Source organism: Dromiciops gliroides, chromosome 1, assembly GCF_019393635.1.
Source record: "Dromiciops gliroides isolate mDroGli1 chromosome 1, mDroGli1.pri, whole genome shotgun sequence".
Classification (NCBI taxonomy): domain Eukaryota; kingdom Metazoa; phylum Chordata; class Mammalia; order Microbiotheria; family Microbiotheriidae; genus Dromiciops; species Dromiciops gliroides.
This window is the reverse complement of record NC_057861.1, coordinates 276,410,751-276,433,249: the sequence shown is the minus strand read 5'-3', so window position 1 is coordinate 276,433,249 and position 22,499 is coordinate 276,410,751. Positions and strand designations below refer to the sequence as shown.

Genomic DNA, 22,499 nt, shown 5'->3' with positions numbered 1-22,499 from the left:
ACACCTGGCTGGCCCTTAAGACAGGATTGTTGTCAGAAGCTAAGGACTTTGAACTCAACATGAGACCACTTTCAAGTCCAGTGAACCCATGGATTTGGATGATGCTAACCAATCAACTTGAAGCAGTGTGTAAGGACCGCCTATACTCTGGACCTATAAAAAGCTTCCACACTCAGTTTGCTGGGGAGTTCATGGTTGAAGCAGGCTCGTGGTGGAGGACTTGAGGTAGAACCAGACCATGCTGGAACTCTAGGCTAGATAGGCCTTTTCTTAACTTTCTGAACTCCACATGAATACCTGGTATGCTTTAATAAATGCTTAATACCCAAAGACTGGTGCTAAAGCTTCTAATTTAAGGCAACCACACATTTAGATTTTAAACATCACAACACACAAAATTTTCCATTTGATTTCTGCCTTGTTATTTCCTAGACAGACAGTAATGCTACTCTTTATTCCATCCTCTGGTATCTAATGTGAATTAGAAAACTAGACCTAGATCACTAAATTTCATACAAGCTACTAACTAGATTTCAAAAGGTAAGCCATTTGTCATAGTATATGAGGTAGATTTTAATTGACAATTCAGAAATGTAACATTGCTTTATTCAAATAATACCTATAATCCATTAGTTTGATTGATTAGTTTGATTAGTAGTTTGATTGTTAGTGAATGAAGAATATGACTCATCAGCCAGTGTTATTTTGACTTCCTCCGTTGCATACCCTAAAAGTAACTTCTAAACCTAAATCATAGTATTCCCATTGTTCTGTGATATTTTTTCTTCACAATTAGATAGGAAATATTTGAGTTCATTGGTGTTCAGGAAGGAAGAGACCTTTAAACTTTTTGTCATTCCAAAATTAATCTGAGGTTTGAACTCTTAAAGTGCTTCTGGCCTTTTTTGCCCTTGCACTGTTTTCACCCAAGGGGATAATTTAATGATTCTATGATCTCAGTTCAGACTCTTTCCATCTAAGAAACCTTTCCTGATTAGAGGTCAAGTACTATTTTGACACCTTCTGTTTCATTTAATTTTAACAAATTTTTATGAAATGTATTATTTTAAGCTCATTTTAAAATTTCTGAATAGGAATTCGTTTGTGATGTGTTTCACATGTGTGTTTGTGTCAGGTTACTATTTTAGACTTTCATGTACGTATTCCACATTTTTTACTTTAGTTGCGGTTGAAGTAATTTGTCATCCCAACTTATGTGGGGAATTAGCTCAAGTGGCCTGATTTTCACTGTGGTTATGGGTAAGCTCCCCAGACACCCATGGGGAAATAGTTAACAAATTTTTTTCAGATACCATAACTACAGCCTCATTGACATAATCCCTGATAACAATGTTTTATAGTTCGACTTTCTATCACTTGAATCTCATCAAAATAGATTTATTTCATTCATCTTAATATGAATTGTGTTATAGTGTTAAATCTGTAATCTACAGCTTGGTATAGTTAGTAAGCATTGATTAATAAGTACTCATAATGTGCACTGTATTAAATGCTCAGGATACAAAGAAAGAAAAAAGACAATCCTTGTTCTCAAGGAGCTTAGGATCTAATGGGAGAGACAACACACAAATGGCCTTGTATACAGGATAAATGAGAGAGAATTAACAAAGAGAAGGCACTACAGTTAATGGAGATCAGGAAAAGCTTCTTAAAGAAGATGGATGGGAAGCCAGGAAATGGAGACAAAAGGAGAGAGAGAATTCCAGACATGAGAAAAAGCTAGTGAAAATGTCCAACGCTGGGAGATGGAGTGTTTTGTTCAAGAAATAGATAAGAGCCCAATGTCACTAGAAGGTATCAGAAGACTGGAAAGATAAGAGGGTGGTAGGTTATGAAAGGCTTTGAATGACTAGGATTTTATATTTGATCCTTGAGGTGATAGCCACTTGATCAAACCTACACTTAAGGAAGAACAATTTGACAGCTCAGTGAAGGATAGACTGGAATAGAGAGAGAGGCAGGGAGACCAACGAGCACACTATTATAATAATTCAGACATGAAGTGATGAAGACCTCCACTGAAAAAAACTTAAGACTTAGAGTCAGGAAAGATCTGAATTTGTATCTCACCTCTGACATTTATTGAGTCTTTCACCATGATGCAAATCACTTGGCTTTACTGAGCTTAAGTTTCCTCCTCTGTAAAGTGGGAATAATAAAAACTACCTCCTGGGATTTTTGTTTAGAATCAAATGCAATAATATATGCAAAACACTTGGTAAGTCTTAAAGGGCTATGTAAGCAACTATTTAGTAGTAGTAGTAGTAGTAGTAGTAGTAGTAGTAGTAGTAGTAGTAGTAGTAGTAGTAGTAGTAGTAGTAATTCAAAAGTACAAGTGATGTGAAAATGTGAAGGTATATTATTTTTCTCCCTCATAGATAACTAATTATCAGGATAATCAGTGTCTTCATTCTAGTAAAATTCAATTCTGCTAGGAATTTAATTTATCTAATCCTCAAAAAAATGCCTTTATATTTACTTTGTATATATTTTGTATACACTTTATATGTTGTATCATTTCTCTCCCTTCGATCAAACTTCTAGATGACAGATAACTATTTTATTTTTGTCTAAATGCAATGTCTTTGTCTAGTCTGCAGTAACTGGCTCAGAGTAGCCACTTATTTCTTAAATTGAATGTCACTATTGCATAATAATAATTGATATCTACATAGCACTTGAGAGTTTAAAGCCCTACCCAAGTAGGATCTCCTTTTTAATGAAATTTTATTGCTATTGAGTCTTATTCTCTGTATAAATTGTTCATTACTTGGCTGTTTTCAAATCTGCTACTTAGACCCATTACTCCCCACTGACCAGTAGGGTATAATTTAAAATCTTATACTTGTACATTAACCTTTTGTGGATCAGGGAAAATCAGTTAGAACTACTAATTAGGTTGCCAGTTACACTTTTTTTAAAATTTAAGCTTTTTAATTTATTTAAAAGTATTCTATTGGCTTTATAATACACATTTGTTTCTGTCAATGATAGTTTTTGGATTGTATGGCATTTTTTTTTTCACTCTTAGAATAGAATTTTATTTTCCAAAATATATGTAAAAACAAATTTTAACATCAATTTTTAAAAAACAATTGTTCCAACTTCTCTTCCTCCTCTATTCCCACCCCCATCCTCTAGAACTCAAGCATTTCAAAATAATTTATACATGACTAGTCATGGAAAACATTCCCACATTAGCTAGGTTGTGAGAAAAAAAACAATCAAAAAACTCCCAAAACTTCAGACTGAGGAATTGTCAAAGAGAAAAAACATTTTTTTAAAAAAATGTGTTTCCAGGGGCAGCTAGGTGGTGCAGCGGACAGAGCACCGGCCCTGGAACCAGGAGCACCTGAGCCCAAATCCGGCCCCACACACCCAACACCCACCAGCCACATGACCCCAAGCAAGCCACCCAACCCCAACTGCCTCACCAAAAAAGAAAAAAAAAAAAGAAAAGAAAAAAAAATGTGTTTCCATCTATTTCAGATACTATCACTTCTTTCTCTGTAGATGGGTTGCCATTTTCATAGTCCTTCAGGGTTATATTGGACCATTGCCTTGCTGAAAATAACCACATGCTTCCCAGCAGATCATTTTACACTATTGCTGTTATTTTCTATACAGTGCATTTCACTCTGCTTCAATTCATGTAGGTCTTTCCAGGTTTTTCTAATAGTATCCTGTTCATCATACCCTAAATAATGTACCTTAAACTTGACAAAGAATTTTCCTCATATTAGCCCAGCAAAGTCATCATAACTATTTCCCTCCATCCTATTCCCTTTCCATGATATTTACTCTATATTCCCTCTTCTTTTAAACTATTCCTCCTCAAAAGTATTTTACTTCTGACTGTCCCCTCCCCTACTCTGCACTCCCTTTTTTTTCACCCTTCCTTCCTTATCCTCTTCCCCTCATACTTTCCGGTAAGGTTAAATAGATTACTCCTCCCAACTGGGTGTGAATGTTATTCCCTCCATGAGCCAACTCTGATGAGTTTAAGGTCTTTGAGCTAATTCTATGTTCCAAATTTTCTTCCTCCCTCTCTCCTCAACCCTCCCTATGAAATCAAGCCATTCAATATTTCATACTTGTACCGTTATGCAGAACGTCTTCACCTTCCTTGAAAGTATTTTGCTTTTTACTACTCTCTCCCAGAATCTGCCCTTCCCTCCTTCCCCTCTCCCCCCCCCCTTATCTCCCTTCCCTCCCTCAGGGCAAAATATATTACTATACCCCCTTGAGTATGTATGTTAGTCCTTCTTTGAGTCAATTCTGATGATATTAAGGTTCAATCACTCCCCAATTCCTTCCCCCTCTTCCCCTCCCCTCCACAAGCTTTTTTCTTGTTTCCTTCATATGAACAACCTCTCCCCAGACCATCTCTCCCCTTCCCCCTCCCCAGTCTATTTCTCCTACACCTCAACCCTATTTTAAGGATGTCATTATGGGTTAGTTAGGTGGCACAGTGGACAATGCACCAGCCCTGGACCCAGGAGGCCCCAAGCCCAAATCCGGCCCCATACATAAGACACCCCACAAAGAACAAAACATAACTTCCCTTCATATTCAGTTCAGACCTGTGTCCTCTGTATTATCTTCCCATATAGGAATGTTAACAGTTTGATCTTTTAATATCCCTCATGAAGTCTTTTTCCTGTTTATCTTTTTATGCTTCTCCAGGGTGTTGTATTTGAAGGTCAAATTTTCTATTCAGTTCAGGTCTTTTCATAACAAATGCCTGAAAGTCTTCTTTCTCCTTGAAGTTCCATGTTTGCCTCTGAAAGATGATGCTTAGTTTTGCTGGGTACGTGATTTTTGGCTGTAGTCCCAGTTCCTTTGCCCTCTGGAATATCATATTCCATGCCCTCCGGTCCTTTAATGTAGAAGCTGCTAGATCTTGCTTTATCCTTATTGGAGCTCCACAGTATTTAAATTCCTTTTTTCTAGCTGCTTGCAGTATTTTCTCCTTGACCTGGGAGTTCTGGAATTTGGCTATAATATTCCTGGAGGTTTTCCTTTTGGGATCTCTTTCAGGAGGTGATCGGTGGATTCTTTCAATTTCTATTTTAGCTTCTGCTTCTAGAATATCAGGGCAATTTTCCCTCACAATCTCTTGGAGGATGGTGTCTAAACTCTTGTTTTGGTCATGGATTTCAGGTAGTCCAATGATTTTCAAATTATCTCTCCTAGATTTATTTTCTAGGTCAGCTGTTTTTCCAAGGAGATATTTCACATTGCCCTCTATTTTTTCATTCAATTGGATTTGCTTTACTGTGTCTTGGTTTCTCATAAGCTCACTAGTTTCCATTTGTTCAATCCTAATTCTTAGGCAATTATTTTCAGCAGACAGTTTTTTTAATCTCCTTTTCCATTTGGCTTTTCAAACTGTTGACTTTTTTCTCATGACTCTCCTGCATTGCTCTCATTTCTCTTTCCATTCCTTCCTCTCTTTCTCTACATCTTCGTTCTATCTCTCCTACTTTCTCTTCAAAATCCCTTTTGAGAGCTTCCATGGCCTGAGACCAGTTCATATTTTTCTTGGAAGCTTTGGATGTTGGAGCTTTGACCCTATTATTTTCTTCTTCTTCTGAGGATGTATGGTGGTCTATCTTTTCCCCAAAGAAGTTTTCGATGGTCTTCTGCTTTCTCTGCCTACTCATCCTGGCTTACTGTTTCTTGGCTTTTTACTCCTTAAAGTGTAGTGCTGCTTCCCGGACACACCGTTTGTGCTACAGCGTGGCCCAGGGGGTGATTGGGCTTCTTCTCAGCCTGCCTGGCTTGTGAGTAATCACAGCCGCTTTCTCTTTGACCCGGAAACAGAAGTCTGATTGAACTCTGATTCTCTATGGTCGGAAGCTTTGAGTGCTTTTACCCCTCCCCCACTGGGCCACCACCACTCGATTCAGCCCACTGGTTCAGAACCAGGGCGCTTTGCCCCAACTCCAGCAGATACTGCCTCCACTTCACCCCGGCCTACCTCCGAACCCCCTCACCAGTCCGTGATCGGAGCCTCAGAAGCTGCTGGTGCTGAAGACTGACGTGTTGGAGGCACTGTCCCTGGCTGGGTCCGGACCGCGCGCTGAGCTGTTCAGCCTGATCAGTAGGTGATCAGAATTGCCCTCTTTTGTGGAGAAACAGTCTCACTCTGTTCTTATGTGCATTGGGCTGTTCTGGGTTTTGATTTTTACTGCATTATTTGGGTGTGAATGGACGGGTTTATCTGGAGCTTGTGGGAGTCACAGCCTCTCCTCTGCCATCTTGGCTCCGCCCCCTCCGAATAGTGCCGATTGTATGGCATTTTAAAATCAGGACTTGTGCTTTCATGCAGTTTTCATAGAATAACACTTATAATCAACCATAGAATGTAATCATTGATGGGTCTTAATCTAAAGAAAAGATAGATTTCACAACAGAATTTTCAATAGTCCCCCTACCCCCACACCCCATTCCCACTGCTTTACAACCCTGTCACCATGCTCTTGTGACCTCTTTCTATAGAATCCTTGTAAGTCCCTGCCACAACTTTGTTGGGTTTTCTTTTGTCCAATCCACCATCCATCCCAAATCACAACGTGGTGTCCTGAAAGAGTTCAGGTATAGAGGCGGAGCCAAGATGGCGGAGAAGAGGCTGTGACTCCCACAAGCTCCAGATAAACCCATCCATTCACGCCCAAATAATGCGGTAAAAAATCAAAACCCAGAACAGCCTAATGCACATAAGAACAGAGTGGGACTATTTCTCTGCAAAAGAGGGCAATTCTTATCACCTACTGATCAGGCTGAACAGCTCAGTGCGCGGTCCAGACCCAGCCAAGGACACTGCTTCCAGCGCATGTCAGAGTCTTCAGCACCGGCAGCTTCTGAGGCTCTGATCACGGACTGGTGAGGGGGTTTGGCGGTAGGCCGGGGTGAAATGGAGGTAGTATCCACTGGAGTTGGGGCAAAGCGCCCTGGGTCTGAACCAGTAAGCTGAATCGAGTGGTGGTGGCCCAGTGGGGGAGGGGTAAAAGCATGCCAAGCTTCCGACCATAGAGAATCAGAGTTCAATCAGACTTTTGTTTCTGGGTCAAAGAGAAAGCGGCTGTGATTACTCACAAGCCAGGCAGGTTGAGAAGAAGCCCAATCACCCCCTGGGCCATGCTGTAGTACGAACAGTGTGTCCTGGAAGCAGCGCTACGCTTTAAGAAGGAGTAAAAAGCCAAGAAATAGTAAGCCAAGATGAGTAGGCAGAGAAAGCAGAAGACCATCGAAAACTTCTTTGGGGGAAAGGTAGACCACAATACATCCTCAGAAGAAGAAGATTATAATAGGGTCAAAGCTCCAACATCCAAAGCTTCCAAGAAAAATATGAACTGGTCTCAGGCCATGGAAGCTCTCAAAAGGGACTTTGAAGAGAAAGTAGGAGAGAGAGAATGAAGATGTAGAGAAAGAGAGGAAGGAATGGAAAGAGAAATGAGAGCGATGCAGGAGAGTCATGAGAAAAAAGTAAACAGTTTGAAAAGCCAAATGGAAAAGGAGATTAAAAAACTGTCTGCTGAAAATAATTGCCTAAGAATTAGGATTGAACAAATGGAAACTAGTGACCTTATGAGAAACCAAGACACAGTAAAGCAAATCCAATTGAATGAAAAAATAGAGGGCAATGTGAAATATCTCCTTGGAAAAACAGCTGACCTAGAAAATAAATCTAGGAGAGATAATTTGAAAATCATTGGACTACCTGAAAACCATGACCAAAACAAGAACTTAGACACTATTCTCCAAGAGATTGTGAGGGAAAATTGCCCAGATATTCTAGAAGCAGAAGCTAAAATAGAAATTGAAAGAATCCACCGATCACCTCCTGAAAGAGATCCCAAAAGGAAAACCTCCAGGAATATTATAGCCAAATTCCAGAATCCCCAGGTCAAGGAGAAAATACTGCAAGCAGCTAGAAAAAAGGAATTTAAATACTGTGGAGCTCCAATAAGGATAAAGGAAGATCTAGCAACTTCTACATTAAAGGACCGGAGGGCATGGAATATGATATTCCAGAGGGCAAAGGAACTGGGACTAGAGCCAAAAATCACGTACCCAACAAAACTAAGCATCATCTTTCAGAGGCAAATATGGAATTTCAAGGAGAAAGAAGACTTTCAGGCATTTGTTATGAAAAAACCTGAGCTGAATAGAAAATTTGACTTTCAAATACAAGACCCTGGAGAAGCATAAAAAGATAAACAGGAGGGAGCAGCTAGATGGCACAGTGGTTAAAGCGCTGGCCCTGGATTCAGGAGTACCTGAGTTCAAATCCAGCCTCAGACACTTAACACTTACTAGCTGTGTGACCCTGAGCAAGTCACTTAACCCCCATTGCCCCGCAAAAAAAAAAAAAAAAAAGATAAACAGGAAAAAGACTTCATGAGGGATATTAAAAGATCAAACTATTTCTATTCCTACATGGGAAGATAATACTTCAAACTCGTAAGAACTATCTCAGTAAGGGTTTAACAGAGGACACGGGTCTGAACTGAATACGAAGGGATGTTATGTTTTGTTCTTTGTGGGGTGTCTTATGTCTGGGGCTGGATTTGGGCTTGGGGCCATCTGGGTCCAGAGCTGGTGCATTGTCCACTGTGCCACCTAACTAATCCATAATGACATCCTTAAAATAGGGTTGAGGTGTAGGAGAAATAGACTGGGGGAGGGGGAAGGGGAGAGATGGTCTGGGGAGAGGTTGTTCACATGAAGGAAACAAGAAAAAAGCTTATGGAGGGGAGGGGAAGAGGGGAAAGGAATTGGGGAGTGAGTGAACCTTAATATCATCAGAATTGACTCAAAGAAGGACTAACATACATACTCAAGTGGGTATAGTAATATATTTTTGCCCTGAGGGAGGGGAGGCAGGGAAGGGCAGATTGGGGGAGAGAGCAGTAAAAAGCAAAATACTTTCGAGGAAGGTAAAGATGTTCTGCATAACGGCACAAGTATGACATAGTGAATTGCTTGATTTCATAGGGAGGGTTGAGGAGAAAGGGAGGAAGAAAATTTGGAACATAGAATTAGCTCAAAGACCTTAAACTCATCAGAGTTGGCTCATGGAGGGAATAACATTCACACCCAGTTGGGAGGAGTAATCTATTTAACCCTACAGGAAAGTATGAGGGGAAGAGGATAAGGAAGGAAGGGTGGAAAAAAAAAAAGGGAGTGCAGAGTAGGGGAGGGGACAGTCAGAAGTAAAACACTTTTGAGGAGGAATAGTTTAAAAGAAGATAGAAAATAGAGTAAATATCATGGGAAGGGAATAGGAGGGAGGGAAATAGTTATGATGATTGAATATAATGGCAAAACATATGGTACCTACTTTGCTGGGCTAATATGAAGAAAATTCTTTGTCAAGTTTAAGGTACTTTATTTAGGTTATGATGAACAGGATACTATCAGAAAAACCTGGAAAGACCTACATGAACTGAAGCAGAATGAAATGTACTGTATACAAAATAACAGCATGTAAGATGATCTGCTGGGAAGCATGTGGTTATTTTCAGCAAGGCAATGGTCCAATATAACCCTGAAGGACTTATGAAAATGGCAACCCATCTACAGAGAAAGAAGTGATAATATCTGAAAATAGATGGAAACACATTTTTTTTTCTTTTCTTTTCTTTTCTTTTTTTTTTTTTTTTTTTTGGTGAGGCAGTTGGGATTGGGTGGCTTGCCCAGGGTCACACGGCTGGTGGGTGTTGGGTGTCTGAGGCCGGATTTGGGCCCAGGTGCTCCTGGTTCCAGGGCCGGTGCTCTGTCCATTGCGCCACCTAGCTGCCCCTAGAAACACATTTAAAAAAATTTTTATTTTCTCTTTGACAATTCCTCAGTCTGAAGTTTTGGGGAGTTTTTTCACTGTTTTCTCTCATAACCCAGATAACGTGGGAATGTTTTCCATGACTACTCATGTATAACTTATTTTGAAATGCTCGAGTTCTAGTGGGTGGAGGGTGGGAATGGAAGAGGAAGAGAAGTTGGAACACAGTTTTTTTTTTTTTTAATTGATGTTAAAATTTGTTTTTACATATATTTTGGAAAATAAAATTCTATTCAATAAAAAAAAGTTCAGGTATGTTTTGAATAGTGACAACTGAGTTGTGAGTTCTCTATGTGAGAATGGTATGATTGCGTTTGTTTTTTAACTGTTTTGAATGTATTATAGTGCATTAAATTTCAAGAAATGGAGTCTACTAAAAAAGTAAATTGTACCTACTAGTTTCATATGAATGTGAGTGAGATTTTTCCCACCCCTTAAATATAAGTGATTTAACTGTGTATATTTAATCAGTATATAGACTAAAAGATTCTGATTTCACATACTAAGGCATTCTTCAGCAGCTTAATCAAATAATAATGAAAATACAGATACTAGTAGAGCAAATTTCAATGCCATATGACCATCAAGTCTAGAAACTATCTAGCTGCCATACGTCTGTTCCTCTAGCACTCATCCAGTTCCACCTCAGTGGCCAGCAACCCAAATTGTCAGATTTTAGTAGCTAAGGAGGCATTTGTTTGAGTGGAAAAGGGAAAATCCAGGGGGCTAGCAAGTTCTGATGGTAAATTTATGTATATGTACCACTTGGGGTGTATTCCATTGTGGGAGGAGTTTGTCCAAAAATAGTATTGTATAAATACTTTTAAGCCTTGTATGGGGTATAAATCCAGCTTCTGGCTCTGTTCAGGGTCTTTTTGGTCCTAGACCTGAGACCGGCTTTATTGTGAGACAGGCCCTCTCTCAATAAACCTATCTTTCTACGGCTTGGAAATGTCACTGTTTCTTTTTCTTTGACAAACTTAGAAATTTTCGAGACATGAAGATATACTCTGGCAGTATTGAATCAGGCTTTTAAAGTTGCTAACAGATTTTTTTGAAGATATGTAAAAGTATATTCATATTTGATGTTCTTGTTTTTGTTTTCTCCCCTTCAAGGCTTTATGACATACCTAGTGGAGCCATTATTTGCAGAGTGGGCCAGATTTTCAAATACCAGACTATCACAGACCATGCTTGGTCATGTGGGACTCAATAAAGCCAGTTGGAAAGGAATGCAGAGAGAACAATGCAGCAGTGGTGATGATACTGACGCTGCCTTTGAAGAAGTAGACTCAGAATTATTACCTCAGGAAACTCGATTGTTATGACCCCACCTCCACCTGGCCCGCCCAGAACCAGTGGCACAAAACAGACTCTTGGAGGATTGTTTTTTACAAACTGTGAAATGGAGTCTTGAGGTGAGAGAACTTAAGTCCTGTCTGCTGAGGTTTCCAAATGAATGATGCCAGCATTATTTATTTCCACGATTTCCTTTGGTGGATCTTTTAAACCCACTTTCTATTACAAGACCTGACCTTATAGCAATATGCATATGCCTCAGTTGACTTTCCTGTGAACCCTTTAATATGCAAAACATAGCAGGGACAGGATCCTCCAGGAGTAACAGGACATTTCACGGTTTGCTGGATGTGTCTTTTTCAAAGCAAAACTGTGAGCTTCAAAATGGCTCCTTCAGCAGAGGTCTCTTGGAACTTAACCAGGCTGATGGGACAAGATTTAAGGAAGGCCTGCCGCCACTAAGTTCTCACTGAAACTATGGAAATGTGAAGTGCCCAGCCTCTGCTGCCTCTGACAAGACTTGATGTTTACAAATTGACTCAAAATATGGGTTCTAAATTTGCCTTGGAGCATGATTGTGAAAGAACCACTCAATTTTTTAAGATCAAATCTGAGACTGCAGCTCTTTACCCAAACATCCCCTTTTTTTTTTTGACTTTCCTGTCATTTGGATGCCACACAAGTCTCCCATTTGCTATGGTTTTACTTTATGCACTGGGAACTGAGCTTTTATCAGAGAATACAGCCCAATTTTCACTCCAGTGCTGCGTGGGAATGTAATTTTGTTTTTAAAGTTAGAAATACCAGTTTTGAATTGAGAGGTGGGATAGGTGGGTGGGGGTGGGGCGGGAAGATGAACAATGTCCGAGCTGTCTCGCAGTTCTGCAGGGAAGACACTGCATGTGGTTTTCACTACTGTACACTTGACCTGCACATGCAAGAAAAGGTGGAATGTGTAAAAACACCATAATCAGCTCAGGGTATTTGCCAATCTGAAATATAGTGGGATGGGGAAATGTGTCCTTCAGAGCCAAGGGTACAAATGTCCCTTTCGCTGCAGTGCGAATGAGAAAAAGGAATTTAAAACTTTTGCATGGGTGTAAGAGTAAGTGGGGGAGAGAGAGAGAGAGAGTGAGTGTGTGTGTATGTGTGTGTGTGTGTGTGTGTGTGTGTGTGTGTGTGTGTGTGTGTGTGTAGAAAAGGAGAATGTGTTTGAATGTGTGTGCATGTGTTTATCCTTTTAGGAAAGGATTTAAACTGAAAACTTTTAATTTATTCTTTTAGAATGTGATGATTTAATGAGCAACCACATTTGGGGGAGGGAGTTTCGGAAGCTGTAACAAATTGCTACAGATGCCTTAAACTATGCACACAGCTAAGTGACCAAACTTCTTGTTTTGATTTGAAAAAAAAAAAGTGCATTGTTTTCTTGTCCCTCCCTTTGGTGAAATGTTACCCCTCAGTGGGCCTTTTGATGTGAAAAGGAGATGTTTTCTAGGACAAAATATAAGAACTAATTTTAAACTTAAAACATTCCATTTTTGTAGTTTGTTTTAAATTGTTTTAAGTACAGTAAGCACAACTGTAACCTAGTTTTAAGAGAAACTGGTGCTTTCTTTTAGTTCATTTGTATTTCCCTTGTTACTGTAAAAGACTGTTTATTAATTATGTTTACAGTTTGTTGCAACAGCCATTTTGGAGGAGAAAGCTTCAGTGTAAAGCCATTTGTAAAGGCTTTGCCATACTCATTTTAATATGTGCCTGTTGCTGTTAACTTTTGATGAATAAAATCCTATCTTTTCACACTCTGATCCTAGATGGTAACATTGTTTTCCCTTTAACATACATGCATGTTTATGTTATATATACACACAAACGCACACATGCATATATACATACATACTTCTATACAACTAAGGGCAACATTATTTCATTTGAATGTTGGACTTAAATCAAGAAAAGCTGAATTTGAATCTCTGATCAGACACATTGTAACTATGACCCTGGGCAAGTCACTTAGACTCTTACCTTTGGTTTCCTCATCTATAAAATGAGGATAATACCTACTTTCATAAGGTGGTTGTGAATATCAGATGATCTTTATACACACACACACACACACACACACACACTCTTAGCAGTTTGCCAACCTTGAAATGTTCTATAAATGTTCTGCAGTAATGATCTGCAGCAAAAACAAAACAAAACAAATGAACAAAAAAACCAAAGTAATGATCTGCAGATCAGGGCTTCTTAAACTTTTTCCACTTGTGAAATTTTCACCTGAGAAATTTTTACATAACCCCAGGTATATAAGTATATAAAATGGGTATATATAACCTTTTACTGTTGCCAAATTTTTGTGACCCACCCCTCCATATTCAGTTACTCAACCCCATATGGGGTCGCAACTCAGTTTAAGAAGCTTTGACTTAGATTATTGCAGTAACTTCATTCGTCTCTCTATTTCCAAACTTTGCCCTCTACAAATCCCCATTCATATGAATGTCAAAATAATGTTTCTAATTCCTAATAATGTCTGATCATATTATTCCCCTGAAACTTCAATGGATCCCTATTGTCTCTAAAATAAAATACATTTTCATTTGGTGTTTGAAACCCTTCTCAATCTGGCTCCAATCTCCCTTTCCAAATTTATCTTACATTATTCCTCTTCATATACTCTTCATTCAAACCAGTTTTGATTTAATGCAAACTTCCTTGCTGTTCTTTATACATAATATTCCAAGTCTATCCTCAGTCTTTTCAGATTGTACTCTGTGTTGGGCAACTAGGTGGCGAAGTGGATAAAGCACTAGCCCTGGAGTCAGGAGGACCTGAGTTCAAATTGGGCCTCAGACACTTGACACTTACTAGCTGTGTCACCCTGGGCAAGTCACTTAACCCTCATTGCCCTGGAAAACAAAACAAAACAAAACAAAAAACCAGACTGTATTCTGTGTTTGGAATGTGTTCTTACTTCACCTTTGTCTCTTGGAATTAACTTCTAGTTTCTTTCAAAGATAATCTTGTGTCCACCTTTTCTGATACCTCTAATTGTTACTGCTTTCCCCCACCTCAATTTATGTTGTAATTCCTTTGTGTGTACATTTACTTGTCTGTGTTCCTCTGTCCCTCTAATATCATGTACGCTTTTGAGAGTGGGACATTTCTTGGCTTTGTGTCCTCAGCACTTAGGATGGCTCTTATCACATGGGCACTCAATAAATGTTATTAAATTGCTATTATATGGTTAGCCCGTGATTGAAATTTTATTTAAGTAACTAAAATACTAATTTTTCCTAATTCTTTTTATTTTTATCCTGGGCTTTTGATAGCTGAATAGATAACATACATATAGCATCTACCCAGTTCTAGTATGTAGCAAGTATTGCTTACAAGTACAAATAAACATTACTATCCCTCTCCTCAAATATTAAGAGTTTTCTAATGAGGGAAGATTTTATATATTTATATATGGGAGCTACAAAGATAGCCAGGTGACCCAGTGGATAGAACACTGCACCTGTAATCAAGTTCATTCCAGCCTTGAAAAAAAATTTTTTTTTAATCAGTCTAAAATTGTGTTTTCTAAATTAATTGCTATTGCACTAGTTTGGCAGTAATTATTTATTATTAATTAATATTAATATTATAGACCAGTAAAGGATTCACCATGAGTCTCCCCAACTTTTCATGGTCTCAGGAGAACCCTCCCCCCCAAAATATCATGCTGTCTCCCAGAGAGACGGCATGTGGTCTCAACCTATGTTGTCCTAAGAGGGAAAGGCTGGTGGCCTCTTCCAATTTTTATCCCCTTTTGATAGAGAGGTGGGTCATTATACATTGATCAAAGCTAATTAGTTGGCATCATTCAATTCCATTGGTTGATATGACTTGAGAGTGGTCTAAATTGAAATGAACTCTACAGATGAGATCAGGGAAAAGACCTTCACTCAAGTTCCTTAAGGCAAAATCCATTATCTATTAGATCCCATTAGTCCTTCACTGAGCTAGACGAAAGAGTCCATCTCCATTTCTTTTGTTCCCCTGGGTTTGTCCCAGACAAGGAGAATAGGACTTTTTGGCATGGGGGGAAGAAAGGACTGATCTCTGGGTCCCCCCAAAAATCAATTAATAATTATTTTCTCACAAGACATTAAATAGGTGTGTGATCCTGGTCATCTGATGTGGCCTCTTTGTCTAGTTTCATCTTTAAAATGGGAATAACAAGAGCACCTATCTCCTGGTGTTGTTATTTGGACAAAAGAGAATAATCTTTGTAAAGCACTTTGCAAATCATTGAAGCACTACATATGAAAAATGTTATCCTTCTTCTTCTTCTCCTCCTCCTCCTCTTGCTCCTCTGCCTCATTATGTTGTTATGGGAGAAGGGATGGCCTGAAGATCAGGTTCAGGCCTGAGTTAAGTGAAGCAAAGCCGGAGTCCTTCCTAAAAATGGCAGTTTCAGGGATGGTGGAATCAATGAGAAAACAACACCCTGGGGTGGAGGTCACTTTGAGGTGTAATGGACATATTAAGTCATTAAGAAAAGATTGTAAATGGTTTAGAGTTAATGATCAAGAAAGTTGCCAACAAGTATAAATGTGGAATGAGGCAAACTATGTCAAACGAGATGAATGTGTAGGTTTTCATTAACTTCATTGTTTTAAAGGATGGTTCTATGAGAGGAGAAATTGTAAGAAAATGACAATAATGCAAAAAAAGTTGCCATAAGCCATGCAATATAATAGGAGGAGCCCTAGCTTTAGAGTCAAAGCTCAAATCTTATTTCCTGCTCACAAACTGCCTAGCTTTCCATTTCCTTTTTGGTAAAATGAAAGGGTTGGACTAGGGGTCTTTGAGGTCTATTTTAAGCTGTAGTTCTGTCATACTGTGATGTAACAGTATAACCTTTATAATCGAATAGCACTTTATGAAAAACGTGTGTGTGTGTGTGTGTGTGTGTGTGTGTGTGTGTGTGAGAAAGAGATACTCAGCCTCTATGGAAAGGAAATACTCCCTGGGTCAAATGAACAATGTATTCATATCCCTAGTTCCTTGCACATATTATAACTTTAATAAATAAGAATGATTTTGGTGTTGATTGTGTGTGCCACTGGGGCATGAGAGGGGTGATTAGTATAGATTTCATAGGGGCAGCTAGGTGGCGCAGTGGATAGAGCATCGGCCCTGGAACCAGGAGGACCTGAGTTCAAATCCTGCCTCAGACACTTAACACTTACTAGCTGTGTGACCCTAGGCAAGTCACTTAACCCCAATTGCCTCACTAAAAAAAAAAAAAGTATAGATTTCATTGCTTCGATCACGGTCCTTAGTTTTTTAGTTCCTATACCTCCTACTCAATATATAAAGAAACATTTTAGAATTAACCATGCATCTGCATATAATAAATGTTATTAATTTTCATAAAGAAAACTTCCGTATCTAACATTTTTAGTATTATAAAGTTGTTAAATGTTTATTAAATTATTAAAATAATGTTTATTGTTAGTCAAATAAATTAGCAAATCCCTTTGATTCTGTTTCTTTTAACCAACAGTTTTATTCTAATATAATTTAAAATTTTTAAATCCTCTTGTGTTCAAAGCCTTTTATAACCTAATCTCCCACCCCTCACCTTTCTTTTTGAATCTTCTTACACTTACTCTCCCCATCCCCCAACCTTGTATTCTTTGATCCAGTGATAGTGTCCGTCTTGCTCTTCCTCAAACAAGATAATCGATCTCCCTCCAGCATTTTCTTTGACTGTCCCTCATAACTGGAATGCTCTCCTTCATCTCTAACCTCCTGACTTCAAGTCTCAGCTAAAACCTTACCTCCTATAAGAAGCTTTTCCCAATCTCTCTTAATTTGAGTGCCTTCCCTCTGTGGATTATTGGTACTTATCCTGTATGTAGCTCGTTTGTACATAGTTCTTTGCACATTGTCTATCCCTTTAGACTGTGAGCTCCTCAAGAGCAGGGACTATCTTTTGCCTTTTTCTGTATACCCAGCACTTACCACAGTGCCCAGTAAACAGTAGGTGCTCAATACATGTTTATTAACTAACAAATACTTCCTTTTCTTTTCACAGTAACCTTGGGAGTTGCCATTATTATACCAATTTACAGATGAGGAAACTGAGACAGAAAGATTAAATGACTTGCCTAGGGTCACACAGCCAGTAAGTGTTTGAAGTTAGATTTTTAACTCAGGTCTTCCTGACTCCTGGTCCAGTACATGTGTGCATGCACACACTCTCTCTCTGTATGTGTGTACACACACATATATGCATACATATGAATCAAAATTATATGTGTATATATTTATATAAAATCCACTGCTCTATGTATACATATTTATACATACATATGTGTGTATACATATACATATACACATACACATACACATACATATACATATACACATACACATACATATACATATACATATACATATACATATACATATACATATACATATACATATACATATACATGTTCCTAGTTGAAGCCCCTCATTTTGCAGTTAAAAAAACCTGAAGTCTAGTGAGGTGAAACCGCTTTTCCAAGTTCACACATGTAGCAAGAAACAGGAACAGAGCTAGTGTTTCAGTTCAGGTCCTATTGACTCCAACACAAAATACTCTTTCCACTTTGGCCTTTTCCATCTGTTTAGAGGAATGTGCTTAAGGTTTTCATTTGAAAAATGAAAATCGAGCTTTCTAGCCATTTGAAATGTTTTATTCTCAATTATATTTTAAAGCCTTTTTTGGGGGGTGGTTCTTTGTCTTTTCCCACAACTTTATTATGGTCATGACACCATCATCCTCCCACTCACCTAGATTCACAACCTTCACATTTCTCTTTTACCCCTTACCTCCCCCGCAAAAAAAATCCCACATATAGACAAGTCATTGTTAAATCTTGTCATTTCTACCTTTGCAATATTTCTCCTTTATCTTCCCTTTGTGTTCTTTATGTCTCCACTCACATAGCCATCACCCTAGTTCAGGCCCTCCTCATTTTTCTGTTGGTCTACTGCAATAACCTAATTCCTTTCCACTCCAGCCCATGATCCATACAACTACCAAGGTAATTTTCCTACAGTGTAAGTCTGTCACTCCTGACTAGTAAATTCTGTTGGCTTCCTGTTACCTCCAGAATCAGCTGTACTGGTTGGCATTCCAGGCTCTTAACCTGTGCCTTTCCTACCTTTGCAGTCTTTCCATACTTGGCTTCCCTTGGCACACTACTAATAATAATATCCACCTATTTGCCATTTCTCACTCCCAACACTGTTTTCCATCTCCATGTTTTTGCCCTGGCTGGCTTCTAAACCTAACAAGCTCTCCTTCATTATTTTCACCTCTTGACATACCTTCTGAGGCCTTTCCTCATACAATTGAGCTTTGCCCTTTACCCTCCTTCCTTTCTGTATGTATTATTTAGGTACATTACTTATACATTGTCTCCCCTATCAACATGTGAGCTCCTTGAATGCAGGAACTATTTTTATGTCTTTGACTTTCTTTGCATCCCCAGGACTTAGCACAGTTCCTGCACATAGTAAGTGCTTAAAATATGTTTGCTTGCTTGCTTGATAAATGTTAGTTGAATTCCAAATTGCTCTTAAGTACAATTTTGCATCTTCTGTCAAGATGGCAATTTGATAATTACTATAATATTTGGCATTTATATAGTACTTTTAAGATTTCTAAAATGCTTCATACATCTTATTCTCTTCTCTCAACAACCCTGGAAAATAGGTGCTAGTATTTCCTCCATTTTACAGATAAGGAAACTGAGGACAACTAAAGCTAAATGACTTGCCCAGGGTCACACAACTAGTAAACGTCTGAGGCCAGAATTGAACCCAGGTCTTTCTGATTCCAGGTACAAGTGTTCTATCCACTGGGTCACCTAGCTTCTAGAATATAAATAATTTTCTTTTCTATGTAATGAAATATTGGGGAAACAGTCTTGCTATACTGATCTTTATTCTTTTTTTAGTTATCATTTTACCACATAATGCTTATATAATACTTCAGACAAGTCTAAATATATTTGTGGTCAGAATGACCACAATAAATAATAAAGTCTCTTGTGATGGTAAATATTTATTCTTTAGTATTTATATGGATCTATGATCTCCTTCCTAAATGCAGATCGCAGCCTAGCCGTGCCTTCTTAACCTGTGCAATTCTTGTCCATATTCTTGCATAGATACTAAAGAGTATCTACAGCATGCTAGAGACTTTTCTCTTCTTGATCAGGGGTTTGTATTTTTGGGTGTGTCCTGGATCCCTTTGCATGCAGACCCCTTCTCAGAATAATGTTTAATATTCATAATGGAAAGAAGTGCTAAATTTCAGTTAGAGGTTAGTGAAAATAAAGACCTAATTTTTTTCCCCATCCAAGTTCATGGACCGCCCCCCCCCCAATATCCATACTGAGTCCATGGAACCTAGGTTAATAACTGTTGTTCCAGGTCTTTTCCATGGATGTAAATTCAATACTTGGATTATCCATGTGCTATCCCTCATTCTTGATACATGACTGGCTCACTTCTTTTTCTGATCATAAATATCCTAGATGACGTCCCATAAGCCACTTCCTTAATGTCAGACATCCTTGGAAATATGCTATAGCCTGTGGATGCCCATCATGTGTTTATTATCCTTTATGTTATTTAGAATTTTAATTCTTCAGTGACCATGGCATTTCAAGATTCATAACCATATAGTGTTATTGGAAGAACCGAGGCATTTTTAATAGGAATTTTTATATCAAGTAATGACTTGGGATCATTGAAACCCTCCCCTTCCTCCAATTTTCCAGATGCACTCCAGCTGTCCTCTTTCTTCTTCCCACTTAATTGTCGGTATATTGTGTGGAATTTTTTCCCTGTAATAGTTCCTCCTGTCTTCACAAAGTAGGAAAGTTTCTGATTCAGTCAGTTAGTAGAGCAAAAATTATTTTGGGCTGATTCAGGAGCTGGCCTTAGAGCCAGGAAAACTTGGGTTCAAGTCTTTTCCCTGACACATATTGAAATTTTTTTTTTTTTGGTGAGGCAGTTGGGGTTAAGTGACTTGCCTAGGGTCACACAGATAGTGTCAAGTGTCTGAGGTCAGATTTGAACTCAGGTCCTCCTGATTCCGGGCCGGTGCTCTATCCACTGCGTCACCTAGCTGCCTCCCACATATTGAATTTGTAACCCTGGACAAGACACTTAACCTCTCAGAGCTCTGACCATGAGTTTCAGAAAAGGTTCTGACCTGCATTTTTTATCTTATATTATTATATTTTCCAGAGTCAATGGCGCATAAACTCTGTGGCTATTTGGTCATTATTCTTCAGTTAACACTGTCTATATTATTTTCTTTTTCATCTTGATTTCTTGGTGAATCAATTCAGTTATACATCATCCTCAACACTCAACCCTTGCTTCCTTATACTACGGTGAATCGTGCCCATCAAAGCCCTATCCTTGGATTATTCTCCCTATCAGCTGCCTTAGATCCTATTCACATGCTGCAGAACTGAGCTGGAAAAAGTCACAAACTAAGCTTACAAGGTCCACTACAAATTTGTGTTATATCAATGGAGCCTTCCTGCAGGGAAGGAGAGGGGACAGGATGGTAAGGTCTAGGAAAAAAAACTTTTTTCAGGCTTGAGGTGATATAAGCATGCCTCTTAACAGAGGGGAGAGATCTAGTGGAGCCAGGGAGACATCAAAGAAGTGAGACGGGGTACTTGCTGGAACAAGTTTCTTCAGGAGATAGGAGGGGATGGAAACAAGAACCTAAGTGGAGAGGTTAGCTCTGGAAATGAAAGCCATGTCTTGGTCAGAGCAACAAGTGGAAAGAAGGTGGGTGAGAACAGAGAGACATTCTGAAGTGAAGAGAGAAGTTGAGGAAACTCATTTCTGACTACCTAGATAATCTTAAGTAGGAGATATGGCCATCTCTAAAGGGTCAGAGTGGGAGTGAGAATGTAGTCGCAAAAAGAATTGACAAGCTATACAACAACTGCTTTGGGAAATATGACCTTGTTATTATTGTTTCTTAATGTTTCATGGAGTCATTAACTTACACTTGGCCAATTTGAATTTTTAAGGAGTTATTTTCCTCAATTAGGTTTTGTACCTCTTTTACCATTTGGGCAATTTTGGTTTTTAGAGTTATTTTCTTCAATATTTTTTATGCCTCTTTTACCAAACTTTTAATTCTTTTCATAATTTTCTTGCAAAGGTGTTCTTTTCCCAGTTTTTCATCTACTGCTCTTATTTGATTTTTAAAATAATTTTTCTTTTAAAAAACCCTCTTTCCTTAGCTGTTCTAGGAATTCTTGTTGAGATTGTACCCAATCTGCATGTTTTTTTTACTTTGAAGCTTTGCTTATCGATGTTGTCATAGTCTTCTTCTGAGTTTGTATTGTGAACTTTCCTTTCACTACAGTAGCTTTTCATGGCTAGGTTCTTTTTGTTGTTCTTTACTCATTTTTCCAGCCTACTTCATGCCATTGAACTTTGTTATTCTTGAGCTCTGCTGATCTCTGGGCTGGGGGTAGAGGGCATATGAGTAGCCTAAGTTTCTGTCTTTTATGTCCGGCTGCTTTTACAGCTCAGTGGGGGCCTGTAAACTGTCAGTGTTTCCAATGTGGTGTGATCTGGGGAGAAGTCTGCTGATTTCTTGGTCTGTGCTCTGTTCCTTACACAGGCAGTGGCCCTTGCTCGCTTCTGACTTTAATCACTCCTCTCTCTCCTGAAACTGCAACCTAGAAACAGGTAATGAGCAAGATTCTGCTCCTTAATACAGGAGTTACCCAGAATCTTTGCCCAGGTATTCAGTCCTTTTACCTTCCCTGGGCACTGGGCTGCTCACCACTTTTGCTATCACAGACCAGTGCCACTTCTGCTGTGCTGTACTCTTGGCCAGCTCCAACCCTAGTGTTCACAGATCTGTTTCCCTAAGCCACTCTGGGCTGAAAAAAAAATGACTTTTTTTCCTTGGATTTCACGTTCATAATTAAGTTTGGTGCTTTTTTAGGTCACCATGGAAGAGGTTTTGGGGAGCAAAAGTTAGCAAAGTTGCTAAGCTTTCCAAGTTCATGAGGATTTCTTTGCAATGTGTAGAAAAATTCTGTTCCCTGTCACATTTAAAAACCTCATAGCAGGGGCAGCTAGGTGGCTCAGTGGATAAAGCACCGGCCCTGGAGTCAGGAGTACCTAAGTTCAAATCCGACCTCAGACACTTGATACTTACTAGCTGTGTGACCCTGGGCAAGTCACTCATTGCCTCGAAAAAAATAAATAAAAACCCCACAGC

At 38.9% G+C, this 22,499-nt stretch overlaps 1 protein-coding gene across 4 annotated transcripts in view; it reads left to right on the top strand.

The window, feature by feature from the left end:
* The window catches only part of PDE7A (phosphodiesterase 7A), a 164,465-nt gene extending 151,055 nt beyond the window's left edge, over positions 1-13,410 (top strand). For all 4 annotated transcript variants that reach the window (XM_043984752.1, XM_043984582.1, XM_043984841.1 and 1 more), the window contains one exon: positions 10,985-13,410. In XM_043984752.1, the coding sequence (XP_043840687.1) occupies positions 10,985-11,196 (212 nt within the window). In that variant the 3' untranslated portion in view covers positions 11,197-13,410. The remainder of the gene's footprint in view (positions 1-10,984) is intronic.
* Positions 13,411-22,499: the final 9,089 nt, after the last annotated feature.